The sequence below is a fragment of the Numenius arquata genome, chromosome 2 (genome assembly GCF_964106895.1).
Source record: "Numenius arquata chromosome 2, bNumArq3.hap1.1, whole genome shotgun sequence".
NCBI lineage: Eukaryota > Metazoa > Chordata > Aves > Charadriiformes > Scolopacidae > Numenius > Numenius arquata.
In genome coordinates this window covers 35,997,044-36,019,870 of record NC_133577.1, presented here as the reverse complement: position 1 = coordinate 36,019,870, position 22,827 = coordinate 35,997,044, and the positions used below count along the sequence as shown (strand labels likewise).

Genomic DNA, 22,827 nt, shown 5'->3' with positions numbered 1-22,827 from the left:
AAAATTTCCTTATGTGTGAAGATTTTTGCAGTTCACATGAACATCAATTTTTGTCAGAGTCCATGTGGTGCATTTAAACCAAAGTACTGCACACATTGCATACTGACCATATGGTCAAGCCTTCAGCGAGTATATCTTTATATACAGGGGTATAAACATAGTCCCTACAAAAAGGGAGGCTCAGTGTCTTTGCCTCGAGTCTGGAGGAGCTGGTGTGTCTTCTACCACGTGTTCAAGCACTCTCATTGCTTGGGCCAGCACAGGTGAGTTTTGATGTACTGTTCCACGAGCCTAATCTCAATTAGACTTCCCTTGAGCAATCACCTGCATGTGGATTCATATCGTTTGCTATTCTTAGCCTGCATATCTCATTTCTAGGTGTTACAAGGAACTGGATTTGAAACAGGTACTCAGCATAAACAGGCGAGTTGCTTGAAATGCCCTAGGACTGCAGTTTCAGCAGACTGCGTACAGCAAAAGCATAAACTTAAGTTTCAAGTGGTTTAACTGGTCAAAGCAGAGAAACAAAGCAATATATTCATGGTCGAAAGTGTGCATACACCTGCATATACATCCACACAGCTGCACAATCAACAAAACACTTCCACAATTTAAAAGCATAATTAAGCAAATTGAGCTGATATATAGACCTTTCCTTTAACTTAAAGAAGGTTTTACACATCTTACCTCACATTCACTTTGAAAATGAAAATGAGAGCTCCTGAAACAGCACTTCAGAATGTAAAAAATAAACCTAAAAAACCCCCGTATCTTGTCTACAGCTATGCTGAGTGTGTATGTATAATTCTGTGCCCCAGAACAGCAGAATGTGTTGTTATGCAGGTATCAAAATATATATTGCTTTATGCATATAACTGCAAACGAAAATATCTTGCATCCAGCTGCCCAAATATTAGGTGCTCATGGGCCTTAGGGCATTGATGCCCCATAAATTTAATTGTATTTATTAGGTGAATACAGAACTGGAAGTTTTGTGGCAGTGGAAAGTAAGTATGATAATGAGGTAAACACATGTTGCAAAGAAAATACCAACTAATTGTGTGCTCTGTGCAGGAAATAGCAGCTTTAAACAATCCCTTTTCGAATGCTGGAGCAAGACCTGTGAGCTGGCTACAGGATGGTCTACTTGCTAACGACATCTCTCTGTGTCCTGTAGCTTTTTACAGTGCTGTAAACCCAGTTCGACAAGTAGGTAACCAAATAGGTGCTGTGCTCCTTTGAAGGACCTTATGAATGCTCCTTTCCAGTCCAGAAAGTGGAGTGTTACATGTAGCTTCAGTTTTCTTTAGATAAGCAAGAGGAAGCATTCTTCAAGGGACCATACCCACAGACACAGCCGGGATTCCCTCCTTGTGGTCGGAGGAGACCTAAGGTACGGTGATGCCTGTGCATCGTGAGCTCCATCTGGAGGTTGTTGGCTCTAACCTGTGATTTTGAAAGAAGTGGAGAGAAAATGCAATAGCGCTGGGTCACTGTGTGGTGGGAGACCTTACAGCTATGCCTGAGATGCAGCCCTTGCTGTATGTTTTCTTATCCATTGGTCAATGCAGCAAAGAAGAGGCAGAAAAGCCAGCAAGCAGTCCTGTTAGACAGCTTATGGTGGAAGCAGCTGCCCTTCCAAGTCTCCAGGGTGTGTATTTGAAAGTCTGTTTTTACCCCCACCCTCATATGTATGAGTGGTGGGGGAGAGGATGTCAGCCCAACCTGTGGCTTCCACAGAGCACACGCAGCAGTGGGAAAGGCCCATCCAGAGGTTCAGGGCTGGGCAGTATTTCGAAAAGCACAGGTTTGTTAATTTGGATGAGGTATTGCTGCATGAAGCTCACCAAGTTTGGGGTGCAGAGCAAGTTTCTGATGGCTTATGCCAGATGTTCGATCCTGCTGACTTTGCACAGCTCTGTCTCAAAGCTGTCTACACACACAGCTTCAACTAGAGTCCTCCACTGTTAATTTAAGCATTATGAATTCAGAAAAAAGTTTCAGACTGGGCCAGTACACTCCTACGAAGTCAGAGCGAGCTGAGATGTGATCAGACTTTCCACCCAGCTACAGTAAAAGCTGTTGGGAGTGGGGTATGCAGGACCCTGTCAGCCAGTTGCTGAAAGAAAAAAAATGGGTGTAATTAATCACCCAGGGTGCTAAACTGATATGCAACCAGAGTTTTCATTTTCATAGAGTCTTTAAAGTTTCTGCCCATGAAACTAAGCAGTCTTCCCTAAGTGTTGGGTATTGAGGTCTGCAAAAGTAGTTTCCTCCATTTTTTTCAATGCCACTGAAAATCAAAGTTATGTAGGCCCTCTTCCACAACAGGATTGTGACAGGGTACACAACGTGGTCCTTAAGAAAAAAGCCCACAAATCTTGACACATACACAGACCATCAGAAGATCTTTGATTTGTGATAAGAACTGAGTTGCTGTTGCCAGCAAGATGTACAAATTCTCATGGTGGTCTGCAGATCATACAGAAATAAGATTATGGCGAAGATTTATCACTATATAGATCCCTGTCTGTATAATTGGTGGCCTCCACTGGCATGTCCACACACTAGTTTGTGGCTATCATTGGAGGAAAAAGATATTTGACTAATGATGCATGTACCTGGCCAAAAAGGAAAATATTCAAACCTGTCATGGGTTACATGACTATGAGTATCAAGTGGGAACCTACTTCCGCGATGGCTGAGTGATCACTGATGGGATGCCTACAGCTTTTGAATATAATGGGTGCTTTTTCCATCGTTGTATTGAATGCTACCATGAAAACAACTGGAATCATCCAGTAGGGACCCCATTTGGGTATTCATATAACACAATGCAAGAAAAGATGGACCACCTAAGGAGAGCAGATCTTAATATCAGATCTGTATGGGAGCACAAGTGAGCTGCTATGAAAAGAAACAGATGGGGAGCTCATGGTCTTAGCCAGGACCAAACTGCCCAGTCCCTGATCCCCAGAGATGTGCTTTTTGGCATCAGGACAAATACCATTTGTTTGTACTACAAAGCAGCCCCCGATGAAAAGATACATCGCTAAGACTTTGCTAGCCTCTCTCCTTTCATCAGCAAAACTAACAAAATACTCTCTTGGGAACGCAGAAGTCTTTTTTTTTTTTTGAGACTTTTGACACACTGACCACCTGGCTTGGGATGGTCAAAGTGTGCACACCTCATAAGCTCTTTTTTCCTGTGTTTTCCACAAGCATAAATGGCAAACTATTGATTTCCCTGTGCTGCACTTTGTCTGAAACCTGCCAGGGCCTCTGCATCCACAGCAATGACCAGAAGTCCCTTGCAGACACTTGGTTCACCCTGGAACTGAACACGGCTCTGGAGAAGGGCTGCTGAGGCTGTGAAACTATTGAGGTCTAGCATTTTGAACGGAGGGGCAACAACAGCCTTTCCTTGGATTGTGCAAAGCTACGCTTCTGTCAGAAGCGGGAAGCTGCAGGCTGCCCAGCCTGGTGCGCAGATGCTGACCGAAAAAAAAGTTAAATGTTGAAGACTATGGCAGAAAAAAGATGCTGTTTTGCAGCTTGGGCATATTAAGTAAAATGCTACAAAACACCAAGCTGCCAAACTGTTTTACATTCTCTGTGGGGTAAAACTGGAGTGAGCTCCATTGCTCCAACACGACCATTACAAGAACCAGAGGGGTTGTACAGTTACCCCTTCTCCCCAGCTTCTGAAGTGCCCTCCTGTGATTTATCCATAAGGATATGGCCACTGCCTGGTGGAAGCAGGATGTGTGACCCTGGAGTGCAACAGTACAGCTTTCCTTGCCACTGTGTGCTTGTGCCTACAGCTTTACAATACCTTGGGTGTCCTGCGTGACCCTTGCCTTTCCCACAACACAGGCTGTGAGAAAATTGTAAGCCATCCAGAGGACTGGGTCACCAAAGTTGGGAGCTGATGAGTGATGACCATGTTACCGAGTTGGGGTCTTCAGGTCCCAAATCCTACCACTACTTACAGTTTGGAGTAAAGCACTGCTTAAAAGTTGAAGGCTTGGATCCAAGTGCAACAAACAGAAAAGTTCCGTTTTTCTCTGAGAGCCCAGGGTTTCTGGGCAGGGATGGGCAGGCCTGGCAGTGCCCACAGGGCTCTGGCATCCCCTTGGTGTCCTCCTTTGAGAGGTCCATAGCCCTGAGGCGCACTCCAGCTTACTCAGCTTGCTCATAGCCCCCTGCCCTCTTTAACTGCTCCCAGGCCCCAAACAGGGGCTGGTCCGCAGCCTCGGAAAGCAGGGGTCGTGAACCTGCCCTTTGCTTTTGCTTTATTACTTCCATTCATTAAAGCAGTTTTCTTTTCAAAATAGTTTTTTTCCATAAGAAAGAAAAAACAACCCTTCAGGGTTTAGGTTGTGTTTACTACAACAGTACTTTCAAACAGCAGTCACAGAAGCAAACCAGGAGTGTTTCTCATTTTAATTGCATAAAACCAACATGAATAAATTTTATCAAGCCTTCAAGTATACAGAGGTGTATTATTTAATACTTTTTGTATATTTTTATTTACAAAAGAAAAAATAAGCTTACAGTTTTACACCAAATAAAAAGGACAAAGCTAAAAGTTAAAGAAGAGACAGAAGAATGTGTGGGCTTTTACTTTTAAAAAAGTATCTGGAAGACAAACAGAGGACACACAGGGAGAGGTAACAGCCGGAGTGCCTGCTGATGTCCATGAATTTGGAACAGCGTCTGAAAACCCAACTCTTTTATCCCTCACTTAACATGTGGTAAAAAAATCCAAAATAGAGCAGTCCTTCCAACTGCAGATGTACTCTGGGGCACCTGAAGCTTAGTAGCCATATTTTTCATTGAGATGAGTCTTGCCATCACCACTTTGACCTAATGGACAAAGAGAAAGAGTTGCATTATTTTTTCTCCCCCTCATCCACCATAAATTTGTACCGAAGTATGAAATAGTTTCTAGGCAGCATTAGTAAGACAAAGAGGATAAGTCAGACTGGATATTACAATTCAAGTAGTCTTTTGATTTATACTTGCAATTCCCTTAACCTTACTAATAGCGTCAAGATTACATCATATATTCCTGAGTTTGGTGTTGTTTTTTTTTTTCCTCTATTTTTTTTTTCCCTGGTGTCCTCATTATGCCAGCTTAGAAAGAAAGTAAGTCTGATTATTAAGAAGCAGATACAGAAAAAGGAGCTCCCTCTTATGGGCACAGCTCACTTGGTTATCCCAAAGCAGACCTCTGAGTTACTCAATCGGGTATTTTGTTCCAGAGGATTCATATGTCAGAGAAATGCAGCCTTTTCATCAAAGGATGATTCACCAGATTATATTTTTTTTTTCAATAAAATTTATTCACATTTTTCTTACTCCCTTTGGAGCTTAAGTATATTATAAGCCTGCAACAGCCTTATAAAAATTATAGTAATGAATCTACCAAATGAAAGCTAAGCTTTGAACTTACTATGAAAGCCTCAATGCATGAAAATAAATTTCCCATTTTAGAGAAACTTAAAATTCATTACACTGCTTAAGAGTAACCTCACTTAGCTAAAACACTAAACTACAGTAAAAATTTTGTTCAACTTTAACATATATTGGATGCTTGCGTCAATCATTCAGTGCCTTCACCAAAGCATTACCAAGACTTGTCTCCACATGACCAGAAGTTTGCATTCCAATGACTTTTACAAAAATCTGCAGTGAAGATTTTCAGATTTCACAGCCTTTTGTGAAAACTGAGAATAGTAAGATTGTTGCAGTATTTATCTCTAGTGAAGGTTTGAGCTTGTCTTTCAACTTGACCATCGTAACACTATGTGTGAATGGAGTTAGCTCTCTCAGGTGTTATAAAACTGAAAAACTTCAGGTGTATCTGTCCATTGAGATGAAGCTACTGCAGATACAGCCTGTATTTGCCATCAAGACTTGCACGGTGATACAGCAAATACAGGGCATAACATGCCAGAAAACATTAGGTTCTGGGTGAAGTATTCCTGAATTACTTTCTTCTCAGGAAGTTACAAGGATACCCTGACTACTTATTAGGTGGATTCTTGAGTTATAAGACTAAAAGCGGTAAGGAAGTGGTTGATACCTGCAGGAGGAATCCATATGCAGTAGTCTGGGTCATCATCTGGGTACTGTGAGGAAAAAAAAGGTTGTTGGACCTGCAAAAGGAGAAAAGATTTTTAAGGTGCCGCACCCCTCCAGCACTGTGTCACAGCCACTAAATCTCGCGTTAATTCAGAGACAAATACTGAAGGTGAGGGTTATTTCTATAAGAGTCAGGGATGAAATCAATAATACAGAGAAAAAAAGAAATATCAAACCCTCAAATAGATCCAGTTTAGTCCCAGTAGAGTCACAAAATAATAGAAATGCTGGTTAGATGGGACCTCTGAAGGTCATCCAGTCCAATCTCCCCATCAGACCAGGACCATTGCCAACTGTCCACTTCCGGACAGTTTAATCTTGTCATCCTAATGTTTGGTAGTGTCACTTGACACAGAATTTCTTTACGCAGGGAAAAGATTTAGAGTAGGGTTTTCAAGAAGTGCTTTACTGCTTTCAGCATGTAATCCCACTGAAAACTTCAGGTTTAAGGTGACTTTCACACTTGAGTATATAAAAGTTCAGCTGTTATATAAAGGTAACAGTGTTTCAAAAGAAAATTAACCCCAATTTTTTCATGTCTCACTGGCATCACTGAAATGTTTAAAGTAAACTGAAACAGTTCACTTGCAATTCAAGTATTGACACAGCAATGTCTTTTAGTTCCTCATTCAGCCACATTAGCATCATTTTCTCAACAACTTTTGTTTTCAACAACTGCAGGCAGCTATCAAAAATAAATCATACAACTGTAGAGTGCAAGACTTAAGAGCTGAAAATGTAGCCAAATTACTCAGCACTGATTTGCATTACTCTGTAGTACCATGACACAGTCTTAAGTTATGCAGTTGAAGCAATTTTTCATTCTCTCAAAAACTTTCCTTCCCCAACTTAAGCTCTAAAACAGTTCTTGTGGAAGACTAATGTTTTCCAAAACAGTAGACTGCAGAGTTGAACAGTTTTTAAATATGGCTTGTGAACAGTCACTTTAAAATTGTTTTTCCAGTTTTACATGATTCAAAGTTATTCCTTAAATATTAAAAGAGGAAAAAAACCCCAAAGCTGACTTCTGCTTGATATTTTCCATGCTAGATCCGAGCCCAAAGGCAGAGACAGCATATGGAAAAAGTGATTTGCGATGGGAGAGAGAATACAGCTAAGCCATCTGGTATTTGGAGAATGCTCAGTGTTAGAGTGAACTCTGTGCTGATGAGAGGTGCTGACTTGACTGCCTCAGCGTGAGAAGCTGCCTTGTTCTCCCATATTCATATGGTAAATGGTATAACTCGGGCTTTAACAGTATAAATTTACTCTTGCTTTCTTTATCAACACACTTTATAGGCTAGCAACAAAAGACAATTTCAAAGGCTGTGCTGACCCAATCCTTGGGTCCTTTGCCAGGACTAACAAGGTGGCAGTTAGCACACACAGGCTGCAGGGAGTGAAGTTTCTTTAAGTAAGTGGTGCAGGACTAAAATTAGATGTCCACCACAAAGAAATTGTCATAACGGTCAGAACTCATGGCCCACCAAGCACAGTAATCTTCTTGGATGGCAGTCAGCAGAAGGCTGGGATGCACCCTAAACAGAAGAGCCTCACAATAATCACAAGGCTAAGAGCATGCTGTCACACAGGTTCCCTCCCAGCTCCAGGAAGGCAACAATTGCCTATGTCCCAAAACCGGCAAGGCTCATATACTTTACATTTTAATACAAATCTTATGCACGGGAGGAACACTGTCTGATACATCTACTCAAATTTAGTAAAAATTGGGTTGCAAAAGACTCTTAGACTTCTCTTTTTCCACATCTACAGGGAAGGATGAGGTTTGGTAATAGCAATACAAACTATCTACAATTTTAGTCCAGCATGTTGTGTGTCAGTCAATACACACTTCCCAAGCTACTTCCCACAGGAAGTTTTGCAATGCCATTCCCAAAGCCCAGAGAGCGCTTATGTTCTACAACACTTTTGATACAGGAGAAGCAGCAATTAGCAGAGTCTAATTGCCAAGGGAAAAGATGAAGAAATAAATTTGTGATTGAATTGAGAGCCTCTATCATGCTTGAAATGTTGTGCTTTACCTTCTCATTGGAGACTCTAAAAATCTGTGTCCGATGGCAATGTGTGATTCTACATTTGGGTCTTAGTCAGCAGAAAAGCACTACTATCACCAAATCATACTCAATCGAATTGTTACTTTTTCACTAATAAAGAGACTACTAAACAATTCCTTGACCTACCGGAGTCATGGTACCATAACTGACCTTGCTTGAGCTATTGATTTTCTTAACTTTCTCTGATGTCTCTTCAGGTTCCTTACATACTGCCGCAGATGCTGACAAGAAAGATTTGTTTTAGGACACATCATGAATGACCAGTTCTATCAGAAATAAGTTTATAGAAAGTTCACACAAAAGTGAATATATCTAAAAGGAAATTCAAGACAGCTCACTGCAACAAAATTCATACTTCGACTGCTGAACATATTTTTGTTTTTCATAGATTAACTTGTGTTTAGTACACTGCCAGTCACCTACCTGAATGTAGTTTAAATAAGGCCCTATATTTGGGACTCTATAACACTTTTAGTTAATGGCAGATGTTTATTTTCTAAAAAGATATTATCTATCTGTAACCAATGCAGCGACTGATTTGGAAGGAAACAGTAGAAAATGCACAGGACCAACCAGCTATTTCATAGTAACATATGAAGATGTAAAGATAGAAGTACACCTGGCTTTTCTGCCACTTAATCTGTGAAATACTGAGACTCTTGTGGATTAAGTCTATGGAGGAGATGATGAGGACAGGACAACATATTCTTAAGAGTCTGAATTATGAAAAAGTAGAACATTTATACAGATCTCCAAATATTCAGTACACCAAATAAATCAGTACTCATTTTTTTTGTGGACACATAGAGGGGTCATCTGGGGCATTAACAGACTATTAGTTAACCTTATGTATTATTTGTCAGTTTATAAAAAGGGAAGTTCTGTCCTTCTGTAGTGTTAAGAGCTACTGCAAGAAAATAAGGAGGGGAAAGCATTATGTTTGCACTCCTAAGTTAAAATAATTTTTCTTCTCTTCTCATGCTATTTTTTTTTTAAAACAAAGGATCCCAAAGCAATTAATGACTATGAAAAGCAAGGAGAACTGAAGAGTAGTTGAAGCGACCCGCCTTCACCACACACTTCCCACTTCCCAAGCAAAACACAATCCTTCACTTGAATTTTAGATTCCTACTTTAGGCTCTAGATTAGGCTTAGTTTCCTTCTACTGACAGAAGACAACGCTAGGTCCTTTACACAGTTTCTAAACCCATAAGCTACTGTACAATAGAGTCTAAATTGTAGTGCTCACCTTGAGATTTCTCTTGTGAGGGTACCAATTGAGATTTATTCCTTAGTATCTTTGGCTCAGGCTGAAAATGAACCTCTGAAAAAAAAAAAAAAAAGAAAGAAGAGGAAAAAAAAAAAACAGAAAGAGCTTGGTGAGCACTCTACAGTAACTGTGATGAATAGAGCGCTACCATCCCTGAGACAAAGTACAAAAGGGAACTCACAGCAACATTTGTCTCAGGAAGAGCCACTTAACAGTGCTCCAAACTATTTCATCCACCAAGTCCATCATACTACAATAGTAAAGAAAACCTTGTGACCCATTAAAACACTTTTCAAGCGCAACCTGTCCAGCATTAAGACAAGAAGTTAGAATTAGGCTTCTGTCATGAAACAGATCATTTAGTGAGAAGCATCATTACTGATTTTTCTGAGGTGATCGTCACCCTGCACTCGGCACTGGTGAGGCCTCACCTCGAGTACTGTGTCCAGTTTTGGGCCCCTTACTATAAAAAAGACATTGAGGTGCTGGAGCAGCTCCAGAGAAGGGCAATGAAGCTGGTGAGGGGTCTGGAGAATATGTCTTATGAGGAGAGGCTGAGGGAGCTGGGGTTGTTCAGTCTGGGGAAAAGGAGGCTGAGGGGAGACCTTATCGCTCTCTACAACTACCTGAAAGGAGGCTGTAGAGAGGCGGGGGTAAATCTCTTCTCCCATGTCACAGGCGATAGGACAAGAGGAAATGGCCTCAAGTTGTGCCAGGGGAGGTTCAGATTGGATATTAGGAAAAAATTTTACACTGAAAGGGTTATTAAGCATTGGAATGGGCTGCCCAGGGAAGCGGTTGAGGCACCATCCCTGAAGGTATTTAAAAGATGGATAGACATAGAGCTTAGAGATATGGATTAGAGATGGTTTTTTATCAGAGTTAGGTTAATGGTTGGAAAGGTCCCTTCCAACCTAGACAATTCTACGATACAGAAAAGGATGAATCCTTCCAACCCAAACTATTCAATGATTTGAGATAAACCACGCAAATACAAGGAAGATACACCCTCCATTACAACTTTAAAAATTATTTTTCCTCCTTACAAACTGATCTGAAGCTTTACACAGACATTTTTTCTCTTATTAAGTCACTTTCCCTGCCAACAATATATTGTATTTTATCATATGGACACTCAATCGAATGAAAACAAAATAGGACCTTTCTTGCTTCTAGGACATTTTTACCGAAAGCATGAAAAACTGATTGCCAAGCAGAGTTTCAAACAGAACCATGTGAAACTCATCTGTTGGCACACATGCTGGACTCACGGCAAAAATCTATGGAAAAGAAATCTGCTGAAGAACCTGTGACTCAAACCTTAGGAAATTCACACAGCTCTGAAAAATTCAGCAGTAACAGACTCAGCTTCATTACTGGAAAAATCAAAACCAATGGTTTACCATCCTGAAGGGATTCTAGATTCTTGTTATTGCAAGGAGAACCATCAGCATCATTAGTTCCTTTTCCTGTTTCTTCCTCTGTTGTCATTTTCATTTCCAGGTTTGATGCTCTGCTGTTTATTGCATCTACTTCTTGCTCCTCCTCCATTTCTTCCTCTTCTTCCTCCTCTTCCTCCTCCGGTCCATCATCTTTCATTTTTAACAAGCTTTCAGGGATGTCTGGACGCTTAACAGGCAACTTCTGTGGAAGAGAGACTTGTGCATCAGTGCTGAGATAATATGGAGGTAGATGTCACAGATAAGCATTCCAGGAGAAAGAACACATATTACCATCGTAGAGACAGCTGGTAAGGAAACACTCTCAGGATGAAGAATAGTTAGGTTTTAAGGAGAAGTTATTAGTAGAGATGGAAGATGAAAAAAATTTGTCAAGTCCATAGACAAGGATTGCAGCCTTTTCATAAGAGGGACACTGGAAACCGAATCAGTCTTGGCTACGATTTAGCTAAAGGATCAAGGAAAACAAAAGAAAGTAAAGGACCAGCTGCTGAGGTACAGCAGCAGTTCAGCCTGACGTCCCCAAACTGCCTCCACTTGATCCACTGCCTTAGGACCAAGGCCATGCGCCAGGAGACAGACTGTAGAAGGGCACAGAGTGGTAACTCCTGGCAGAAAACAGTGTGCACCTTCCACTGCTGCAGGCTTGCGCCTCCCTGCTGTTTCCACACGTCAGAAGACATGGCTGCCACCGACACTCTCCACAGCCCGAGAAGGTGTCTGAGAAATAGCTTCTGACTCGCAGGACTTACAAGTCCAACTTACCCCTAGGCTTCCAGTTTTCAGCTTGAATTTGCTCCCCCCTTTCATTGCACCAAAGAGAGGCAGGGTAATCTTTTTAGGCTTGCTCTCTGCTTCCAGGCTGTAACTCCCACTCCTAATAAAAATTAGATACAAAGGAAAACAATGTACAAAGTATCAAACATCTTATATTTACAAATGCAAAAAACCTGCAAATTAGAAGTAGATATATAAAAATGCATTTATTTCTGTCTCACTTGAAGGCACCCAAGGAGGAAGCTGCAGGAGGTGACTCCTCTGTCCTACATACCTGCTGTGGGATTCAGACACTTGCCATACAGGAAATTAAAAAAAAAAAAAGAAAGAAAAAAAAAATCTCTATCAAACAGACTCCCTCAAATTCAATTGCGCACACATACTTACATATGTACATAATATATATGTATATATATAAACACACTCGGAAGCCAAACCTCAATTTAAGTAAATTAATTAAGTAATTAAGCCTCTAATCAAGCTTCCACGAGCTGATGAACCCAGCGCATGCCTGACTGAATTGCAGCAGTGTTGCCAGGCAGTAGTTGAACAGCAACTACACTTGACTTTCAGGTACATTTCATGGAGTGAAAGTGGTTTTCACGTTGTACATAATAACTGTAAAATTTCTCAGTTCCTTTTGGATGCAGGTTGGAGAAAAAAAAATTAACAAAGCTGACACCGTGCTTCCAGTCCCTTCCTCCTCATCCCCCCTGTGTGGGCTTATCTTACTCCACTGTTTTGAGGCATCTGCCTGGACCATAGATGCAGCAAGGGCCAAAAGGCACAGCAGCTCTTTAAAGAGATGAGCCAGGTGGTTTGGAAGGCCATCCTGCTTTTGTGTTTGGAAAGCCGTAGATAGGGCTACAAAGCTGCGCTACAGGGCTTGCACAACTGCCCATGGACAATAACAACAGCAAAAGCAATTATTTTGCATTTTAGCCAAGACTTACTGAGGCTTCAGCTCAGGCAGTTCTGCAGGCTTGACAAGCTTTATTAACCCTTTAAGTCTCTGTTGCTCTTTCTTCAGTTCAAATGACCGCAAGTGAAGCTTCTTTCGTGCCACACTGTCTAAGGCGCATCCTGATTTTATTTCGGTCATGAATTCATCCAAGGAATCTTGAGCTGCTGGCTGGGACTGGACTACGCAAAATAAAGGGAAAATACATATTGTTACAGGTGGGGAGATGAGAGTTGTACTCCTCAAATCCCAACTTTAGAGAATAAGGTATACAGGAACAACTATCCTTTCTGCAAGTTTCTGTTGAATGGTGAAGTAATAGAGGTTGTTAGCCCTGGAAAGACAAAAGCATTTCACCTAACAAAGCCCAACAGTAAACCTTAATCCACTTACATACCAAAATCTCTCTTAAAACTGAATGTTTCTTTACAAGTGAGTGTCTCTATTCTAGGTTGCTCATCTCCTTCAAGATCTGCTGTCCCTAAAATAGTGGCTTAAGGGTTCTTTTTTTGTAGTCATAGACTAAAATAAACACAGCTACAAAGAATCCCACACCACTGCACGGGGAATGCCATCTTGGCTTTCCTGGAATGTTTATGTAATGACATTTGCAAAGCTAGAAATGAATCAACACATGATGCTGTCTCCTGGATGACTGAGTGCATACAAAAATAGTTTCATATGTTAGCCAATCACACAAAATTTACCTTTCTTTTGACTGCGTTTTCTATCAAGAAAACACTGCTCTGTACTTGAAAAAGACTAATGACAGTCTTTCTACTCCACCTGGTTTCAAATATTAATCATTCTACACATACTTGACTAATTAAAATAAAAGTAAGGAGGAAAAACTAAAGCTCTAATGACCAAGAAAACTAAATACAGAGTTCTAACCCCAGGAAAACTCCTTTCTTGGTCTTGAACAACGCTTCAGCAGTTTTTGTACTGTGTTCCAAAATAACTTGGAGGCAAAGAAAGAAAAATGCAGTTGCTAGAATTTTAACAAGCCTTTTGACAGGCAATCTTCTGCCTTTTAATATACAAAAAGTGGCAAATCTGGTATTTACTTCCTGCATTATAAGCATTTATGTATACATGCACAAGAATAATTATGTGATCAATGTGATTATTTTCAGTTCAGCTTAAGCTAGTTAAGTAGCACTTGAAATTTTAAATGTGTACAAATAAAATAGTATAAGTTATTGTTAGGAGTCCATATTCAAGCAGTTTTACACGACTTAGATATTTAGAAAAAAGTCTAGTAAGACTCATGTTTACAAATGGACTCAATTGAAAAGAATATTACTTATCTAGAACAAAACAGCTTACAATTTGCAAATATATGAAAGTCACAACAGTATCTGTTCAAAGAAATACAGAATTAAAAGGCTCCAAAAGATAAGAAACAGTTGTAGCATCCCCCTCCATGCAAATACAAACGATGACAAAACATGTCACAGAAGAAATTCAGTTAGAAATACACTTTTTTTCCCTCTTAACTATTTGTACGAGCTGAGATAAAAATCATCAATGAAAAGGTACTGATAACAAAAAGTCTGAAACTCCTAGCAGGCAGAGGCTGAGCAGAACGATCATTTGATTTAAACACCAAATTTCAAAGATAAGGCTTAGTGTCTAGACAGATAATTCAGAACAATTAAATGTACAGTTCCAAAGCTGCTGCTTTAGCTGCAGAACAGCGTAAGAGTGCTTCAGCCAGTGAATGATCTTCAGCAAATAAGATGACTTTTCTTGCAAACAGGATTCTCTGCTTGATTCCGAGCAGATCTTGATAAAGATCTCCTGATAAAGATATCCTGATCTTGATAAAGATCAGGAAGTTCAGCTTACGGGGTTACTGTTAGCATTTGATATCTGTTGCAGCAGTTTTCTACGCTATTGAAATAAAATTTGACAATGCTAGGAGGTGAATCAATGGTAGCTTTATATTTCAATGAAGAAAGCTACAGGGCTATTTACTGCACCATCAACTTATTGATAATTTTCTTCTGAACAGGCAACCAAAGATGTGACTGATGAACTTGATTTTCATTCAGCTGCATCAGCAAATGAGAGATCCCAAGTTAGTCCATCAGTAGTTAGTTCTGAAGAACTCCAGAGAACAATCTGTGAACTTCTACTGTGATCTTTTAGACAACCACTTAATTTCTCCAAGTGCTTAGTAAGAGGTGTTGCAATTTAGCCTGTCATTCACTCTTTGGTGTCTCTACACTCTTGCCTTTAGGCTACAAATAACTCTTTAGAGGAAGCAAAAGTGCGTTCAGGTTTCAGAACTGTATGTAATTCAGCAGCTTTGCCAGACAGCTCATGACAGTGGTAAGAATCACCCGTGATCAATACACATGCTCCTGGCTTACACTTGTACTCAAGAACTCACACCTGCAATTAACCTGAAACACCCAAAGAAATCAGAGAAAACACAAATATCCAGAACACTAACACACAAAGTAACTTATGATGCAATCTTTGCTATGTTTTAACCTTCCCTCATTCTAGGAAATTCACATCCAATACTGAATTACTCTGTATTGCACTAAGTGCTGAGACTGCAATTTTTCCAAGGCTCTAAACTAGGTGTGTAACGAGTTACAATTTACCAAGCCATGATATCATATATCAGAATTATATACTGTTAGTAAAAGTCTATAAATGAACTGATCCTTCCTTCTCCCAGCCTCTACTACAACATGATTTAACAATCTTGTTGAGAAACAGTATCAGCAGAAACAAATGCATCATAACATATGAAATCTTGGAATTACATGTCTCAGACAATATAAAGCATTAGCTTCTTCTAGTCAACCGTTAACTCCGTATCAGTACAGCCATGCTGAGAACAATTCCTTCAAACATACTGAACTGACCCATCAGTTAGAATGCTCAGTGGAACTACTGTTTTCTGAACAGTGACCTGGTATAATCAATCACCAACAAAAATGTTGATACAAATGAGTTCTGGTGTTGAGCTGAATAACCAGAAAGAAACATGCCCATATAATGCAGGAGAGAGAGCCCAGCTGTCAGATTGCTGCTAGGCTTCTCAGAGAGAAACTCTTCTGACAAACTGACACCGCAACCTTTATAAATGCCAACTCTGTTAAAAAGGTTTTTGTATGAAGAACCTGCCTAAACACATTTCCTTCATGCCTTCCTTTTATTCCACAAGACATCAGCAGTAACAGAAAGCAAAATGCAGCTATTTGTATAATATGCTTTTAAGTCTAACTCACTGCCAGATACAATCAGCACTTTGGAAAGGCTCTGCCTTCCTACACAAAGGCGTAATCTCAGAACCTGAATGGCACCCTCATAAACTAGCAAGTTCACTGAACACATGGGCTAAGCGCCAACTGCTTTGACTCCACATTTCTCTTTTCCTCTCTCCTTGTTATTGCGCATTTACAATGGGAAAAGTGAAATAAAAGATACTGTCTTTTCTGTCAGTTGTTTGCTCTTCTCTTATGAAGGGTTTTGGAGGGAGTGGAAAAAAGTGCTCCTTAAATTGGGTCAGTTTCACTAATATGGGCAGACAAACAGTAATAATGCTCATCCTCTTAAGCTCCAGGAGCTTGTATACTCACCTCCTTACCTTAACTTAAATGTTGCTTGCTTTGGAAAAAGCCACATGCATTAGCAAATGACAATACACACAGAGTACATAAACTACTGGATGAAAAGCGTTAAGTAGCTTCTCCAGGTAACTCAGAGACCTGCAAATCTTCCTACCCTTTTGTGAAAAGAGAACACTAAAAAACAAAAGTGCTTAAGACAGACATCCATACGATGTATTTTCATATCTCTGCTGTTCTTTATGGAAAGCACTACGATCAAATAAACTTCAGGCCTTACCTTTCCCTGAAGCCTTCAGCTTCTCTGTTATCTCAGAAAGCTCATTTTCAGCTTCTTTTAGCTTTGTGACCTATGAAAGAACAACATGCTTAGAAGAGCTTTTTATCTTCTTAAAATCCCCTTTTAAGAGTTACTCAAATATCCTACCAAATTACCTCCATTTTCCTACTTCTGGTCTTTGACCAGGAGTTTCTGGGCTGAAAAAATTATAGTCTAGATTGTTCCTAAACAACTGATCAGTCCTTTCACATACAGTTCAAATAATGTTCTTTCTGAAACACAAAAATATGTAAAATGCTTCTGAAACAGTGTTATACCACCACTGTGATCCTCCAACCCTCCCTATCCCTGCTCCCCCACACCCTATTTTCTGTGTAGGGCTTTTAGTTGTCAGTCCCGTCACTCCAGGCTGTTTATTCTTTGGAGCAGAATGAGATCCTTCTTTGGGATATGCCCTGTGCACTTGAAAGCTTGCAATTATTTTCTGATGCTTTAAAACTATTTTAAAAGTATCCTGCTCTGGTATTTCATTCACCCACTGCTGTGATCCACAAAGTAGAATGCAATACTATGCAGGCAAAAGCAGGGTAGTATGCTTCCACCAAAATAAAGTAAGCAATATTTTCAGGTATTTATAGATATTTCCATAAATCAGAACCCCTCTATTTTATTCTGACTTTGTCAATTGAGAGCTGAAGGCCTGAAATGATTACAGAGCTCAAGCTAACAGAGGAAGATGTTTTTTATTTTCCTTTTTAGTAATAATACATATATAAGAGAATAAGCCTGGCATGTCATAATAATTCTTCTTACCAGGGAGTCATAAGTCTCTGGTTTTTCTTCTATTTTACCAGCTTTTTTCATTCTGTTCAGTCGTTTCTTTTCTACGGCACCAGTTCGATCAAGGAAGGTGTCATCATCACTGTCATAAAAATCCTCATCTTCCCAGTTCTTTGATTTCCTTTTTCGGGATACTGGGAAAGGTAAGGGAGAATGCAAGAACCAAGATGATTTGCATACCACTAAGCGATAAAACAAATTCAAGAGAGCAATCTAAAATCCCCAATTTAGGCCTTTTAGAATGATCACAGCATTTGAGTAGTTATTCACCTGCTTCTTGCCTCAGTACTCCTCGAGCATCGAGTAGCCTGCAAGCTTCCAGTGCGCACTGTATCATTGCTTCCTTCTTCTTTCCTGAATGGAGAACCTCTGCCACCAGCTGCTTCCCTGATGCATCATCCACAGGCAACCTGTTCAGTTTGAAGGATCAGAGAACAGCTCAGATACAAACAGCTTTTCACAGATGCTACTCAGGTATTTCATTTATCATGTTGGCATTGTTCTTTCCATTTCACTCTAGTCCGGTTTTGTGGGTTAAATATTTTAACTTTTCATTTCATACACCACCAATCAAAAAACAAGCACAGATTTCCCAAAGCAAGCAAGTAAATTTTTATTTCACTAACCCAAACAATAATTCTGCCTCTATTAATTCTATTGGGAATACAAGAAGTTAAAAGGTTAAACATCAATCCCCGAATCTTTTTAAGCACCAGTATCTTGCATCCATGCAACACCAGTAACAAATATTTCCCCTGCTGAAGCAAAGGTTTCTTAAGCAGCACAAACATTGCAACGTTGTACCTACCCGTTTGAGACCTATTCTGTTAACCTAATTCCACCTCACCTTCTCCTGTCTTATAAAAGGATGACATTAGTGGCCTCTTGCACAAACCCATCAAAAACTGCCTTATACCATAAAAGAACTGAAATTTGGTACATAGTAGAATGAATTACTTTTTTTCTCTCTCCCATTAGGAATTGACAGATATTGTGTCCTAGTTTCTTCTCTCGTATTTCAATTTCATGTATTTCTCAAAACAAGGGGAACTGAAAGAGTCTAGACTCTTGCTTTCCTGATTTTCATCTCTAAGGAAAACCAAATGCTACCAAACCAGAAAGGAGCGCAGACACTGAACTAGTCACTGATCCTTGAACTTCTGTTTCAGCATGAGGGCTCAGGTCTAATTCCAGCTGGCCTCCAAAGTGTGACAAGTTATTCCTTCAGCTTTTATTTGTGAATTCAATGAAGGCAGCTTCTACATACAAAAGCGAATGGAGATATACGTACTTGATCCTGCATAGCCAGCTATTGTGCCCACGATCATCATATTCATATTCTAACTCTTCTCCTAGAGAGAAAAAGAAAGAAAGGTGAAGTAGTAACCAAAACTGAAATAAGCAGGAATAATCTTTACAGCAGAGAAGAATGTCATGGTTAAACAAAGAGATAAAATGCCCTTGTTACGTATCAAAGGACTGAATTTGCCTTCTCTCTCTCTCTTATTATTTTTTTTAAGCCATGGGATCTTCAGTTAGTATTATGTTAATTTTGTTGTTTTTCACAATCAAGGCTTTTTTAGATCAAAAAAAAAAAATATATCTCTAAGTGGCCTGTTCAAGAAAAACAAAGTTCAAAGGAAAAACAATCTTGCCTCTGTATGTGTTAAAGTAAATGACATTGAAGTAACAACACTTTACAATGTGGATTCACAGCTATTGTTTATCTTGAAGATTAATTTTTCATTTTATCACATAAGTGAGTCATCTATAAGTTTCAAAAAACATCAAAAGTTTAGACCAATTCATTATTGTCTTTTGTCTTTTTATACTTTCCAATTCTATTTAACAATCACAGCCGTCTCCAAACAGAACAGCATGGAATTTGATGAGTTTGGATTTTTCAGCATAGCTTCAAAGCGCAGGTGTGGTTTGAGTGTCACTCCAGAGGAATACAAAGTGCTCTCCCCAACTACCACTTTAGGAATTGGTAACTAAATCTCAGATATACAACTGTGAGCTAAGTTTTAATAAAAAACAAAAGCAAAGCCCCAAAAACCAAACCACCTCCAACCTGCCCACTCTAAATGTGACCAAATAAAAAAATCTTACCCACAATGCAACAGAAAAGTTTAGCTCCCACATTTTAATTCCCAAACAGAAACATGAGCACAAACATCACACTTTGCTAAATAGAAGAAATTAAATTTAATTAAAAAAAAAAAAAAAAAAAAAAGTACCTTCTCTGTCAAAAAAGCCCTGTAAGGCCTTTCTGGGATCTTTCATATAGAAGGCATCTTGTACATCTTGAAAATCAATAGCAATAGGGTTTTCTTCAACCTCATCCTCCTCAGCATCCTCCCCTAGAAGAAGACACACAAAGTGCAAAAAAACAGAAGGCAAAACCATAGAAAGAGAACATCGGTATATTTCAGCTTTCATTAGTTTGAAAGAAGCATCACACTAAAATTATTTCCCCGAACTTGAATAGTATTTCTGCATCCAATAAAAAAAAATAAATGCACAATCCTGCTTCTTTTTTGCTTTTAGTTATTCCATTATATGACACAGTTTTACAGATGAACATCACTGCAGTTTCAGCACTTTCAAGAGATGTGCTTATACATTTCCATTCAAAAAACCAACTTATGTTATACTGAAAAGCTCATTAATTAGAATTTATGTAGCTTTAAGATGTGGACTTCCTATTTAAAATTAAAGACGGCTATACTGCACAGAAGCCTCAGGGAATTAAATTTCACCTCTCAGGCAAAATTGTGGACATCATCACAGGAAAAAACACATAGCATTAACCTAAACTCTCAGTTTTGTGAACTTTTATAGGTGTAAGCAAATTACTTTCTCCTTTTAAAAGGGGCTCTAGCATAGTTCTCACCTATGTAAGATATAAGCTTGCCTTGTCACAGCGCTCTTTTTTTAAAAGGAAAAGGATTAATCTGTACTCAAGAACTTATACTGGGTTGGGACACTTGGGTATCCAGCTGGAATTTCAGCCATAGTATTCACTGAAAACTGGCTTAAAGACCTCCCAAGGTGTATTAGCTGATTTATGCATCACTTACCCATTCCCCATGAGCAGCTCATATCACTGTTCTGACTCTTCTCACTTCTCTCCTCTTTTTCCTCTTCTTCATCAGAGTCCTCTCCCAACATCGTCTTTTCTAATTTTGCTTGCTGCTGCTTACGTAGTGCCTTCAGTTGTGTCACAGTTAGTTCCGACTCAGACTCCTGGTCCTCTTCGGGTCCCTAGGTCACAAACAGTAACTTTACAGAAGTGTTCTTTAAAAAAAAAAAAAAAGTATTTTCATCACACATGCAGACTATTAAAATCATTATAGTGCTCTTCAAAAAGTGGCATTATTAGACCATTTGTTATGGTTTCCATCCCCAAATATATGTTTTAATATCCTTTTTAAAGGAGGAGAAAAAAGAAACAAGCATTGCTGTGTACTTGTAAGGAGACCAATCTGAACTATGACTGTATTTTAAAAGCAGAACACAACAACCTTTTTTAACAGTGCCACACAGGAGAATTTTAGGAATGCGCAACTAAAACCTCTGAAGTGCATGTAAGGCACTCTAAGTGCTTTCCAAGTTCCTACTATTAAAAGGTCCCCTGGATCACAAAGAACCATTAGTGCTTTACATCACACTGAGGGAGAGGAATGCCCTCCGGTCTTGCCACACACTGGGGGAGAGGGATGCCCTCCGGTCTCACTGCACACCGAGGGAGTGGAACGTCCTGTGCTCTCACTGCACGTCGGGCAGAAGCTGCCGTGGCCGTTCTCGGGCTGAGCCCCCGGCAGAGTTGCCCGGCGCCCAGCGCACCAGGGTGGAGGGACCCCGCAGCCCCACTCCGTCCTTCAATCCCAAAGCTCTCCGCAAAGCCAGCAGCGGATACCGAGCAGCTGACAGCTCTCCCCCACTAAAACAACCACAACAGCGCTGGGCTGCTTTCAAAGCATCCAAACCAAAGCACTGTCACGCCTCCTCGCCAAGACGCCGAGGAGATGGTAGAAGGAGCCGAGTAAGCTCCTGAGCGCGATCCGGGGAAGCCTTTCCCACACGAGTCACCCCACCCGGGCTCCGGGGAGCACCGCCCGGGCCCCGACCCACCTGCAGGAGGAAGATGCGGGAGCTGCCGCCGAAGCGGAGCCCGTGGCCCACCCGCACCCGGCAGTAGGTGCGTGGCGGCACCCGCGCCTTGTTGAGGAAGGTGCCGTGGGTGCTGCCCAGGTCGTATACGTAGAAGCCGGCGGCATCCGCAGCGGGGCCCTCGGGGGAGCCGCCCGCCCCGCGGTACTGCAGCACGGCGTGGTGCCGCGACACCGAGGGATGCTCCAGGGACAGCGCGCAGCCGGGCAGCCGCCCCACCAGGAACCAGCTGCCGCCCTCCAGCCGCACCGAGCCCAGCGCCACGCCGCCCTTCAGCACCTCCAGCCCGTAACCGGCGCCGGCCGGCGGGCGGCTGCCCCACGGCGGCTCCTCGTAGCGCGGCGCCGGCGGCGCGGCCGCTGGGCGGGCGGGGGGCGACGGGCTGGGCCCCGGCTCGCTTCCCTCAGCCAAGCGGGGCGCAGCGGGCAGCGGGCGACTCGGGCGCTTAAAGCTGGCGGGCTCGGCGGCTGCCTCCGTCTCCATGGCCTCCGCCATCTTCTTCGGTCCGTTCCTATATAAAGTCCCCCAGGGACGAGAGCTGTCGCGGCTGCAGTACCGGGGTTAGGGCGCAGCTCCGAGGGGTGTCGCACAGCTCCGGGGAAGGGCGCCGCTGCCTCAGCCACTGTCCGGGGTAGGGTAAAGGGTGAGAGATGGGGAGAGGGAGGTGGCGGTGGTCGCTTTCCCCCTCTCCCAGCACGAAGGAGCGCTGGTGGCAGGGGACCCAGTTCTGGTGACGGACTGGGGCCGACTTCCGGCGCGGCGGCCGGGAGCGGAGCGGCGGGGTAGGGCGCGGGGGTCTCCGCGCCGGGCGGGCTGGCGGGCTTGGCGCCGCCGTGGCGAGGGGCGGCCGCGGGCCTGGAGCTGGGCCCGGGGCGGGCGGGCGAGCGAGGGGGCGACGGGCGAGCCGAGCGCGGCCCCCGGAGTTTCTCCGGGCAGGTCGGGTCGGGCCGCGGGTCCCTCTCGGCGAGGTGGTGGCGCGGCCCAGGTGGAGCCACACCGGCCCCCGTTGCAGACATAAGTAACTTCTCCCTCACGGGTGCGTTTCTTTCTTCTTGCCCCCCTCCCCCCCCCCCAGGAGAAGCAGCAATGTAATGTGTCACATGCCAGCGCTGCCTCCGGCTGCCATCGTGGGATCGGCGCCGGTCGGTGGGGTGCCACTCGAGAGCTCTCCTGTCATCCATAATTCGCTTTACTCAGAGCATTATCCCAGTTCCTCTGGCTGCCCAAAGCCCAGCACCTCTACCTGTG

At 41.9% G+C, this 22,827-nt stretch overlaps 1 protein-coding gene across 1 annotated transcript; it reads right to left on the bottom strand.

The window, feature by feature from the left end:
- Positions 1-4,369: 4,369 nt before the first annotated feature.
- SLC4A1AP (solute carrier family 4 member 1 adaptor protein) lies at positions 4,370-22,090 on the bottom strand. The gene is made up of 14 exons (XM_074168441.1): positions 21,541-22,090; positions 20,487-20,670; positions 19,644-19,766; positions 18,695-18,755; positions 17,674-17,813; positions 17,377-17,537; positions 16,564-16,633; positions 12,686-12,875; positions 11,721-11,832; positions 10,899-11,139; positions 9,475-9,549; positions 8,376-8,446; positions 6,092-6,164; positions 4,370-4,869 (listed from the first exon to the last, which is right to left on the bottom strand). Exons 1-14 carry the CDS (start codon positions 22,072-22,074, stop codon positions 4,820-4,822), a joined length of 2,085 nt encoding a protein of 694 aa, XP_074024542.1. The 5' UTR covers positions 22,075-22,090; the 3' UTR covers positions 4,370-4,819.
- Between the last annotated feature and the right edge of the window lie 737 nt (positions 22,091-22,827).

Coding starts and splice junctions, on each gene's coding strand:
- SLC4A1AP (XM_074168441.1), bottom strand. CDS start 22,074: ATGGCGGAGGCCATGGAGACGGAGGCAGCCGCCGAGCCCGCCAGCTTT. Junction 18,756..19,643: donor GGGCTTTTTTGACAGAGAAG/GTACTTTTTTTT, acceptor TTTTCTCTCTAG/GAGAAGAGTTAGAATATGAA. Junction 9,550..10,898: donor TCTAGAATCCCTTCAGGATG/GTAAACCATTGG, acceptor TTTTTTTTTCAG/AGGTTCATTTTCAGCCTGAG.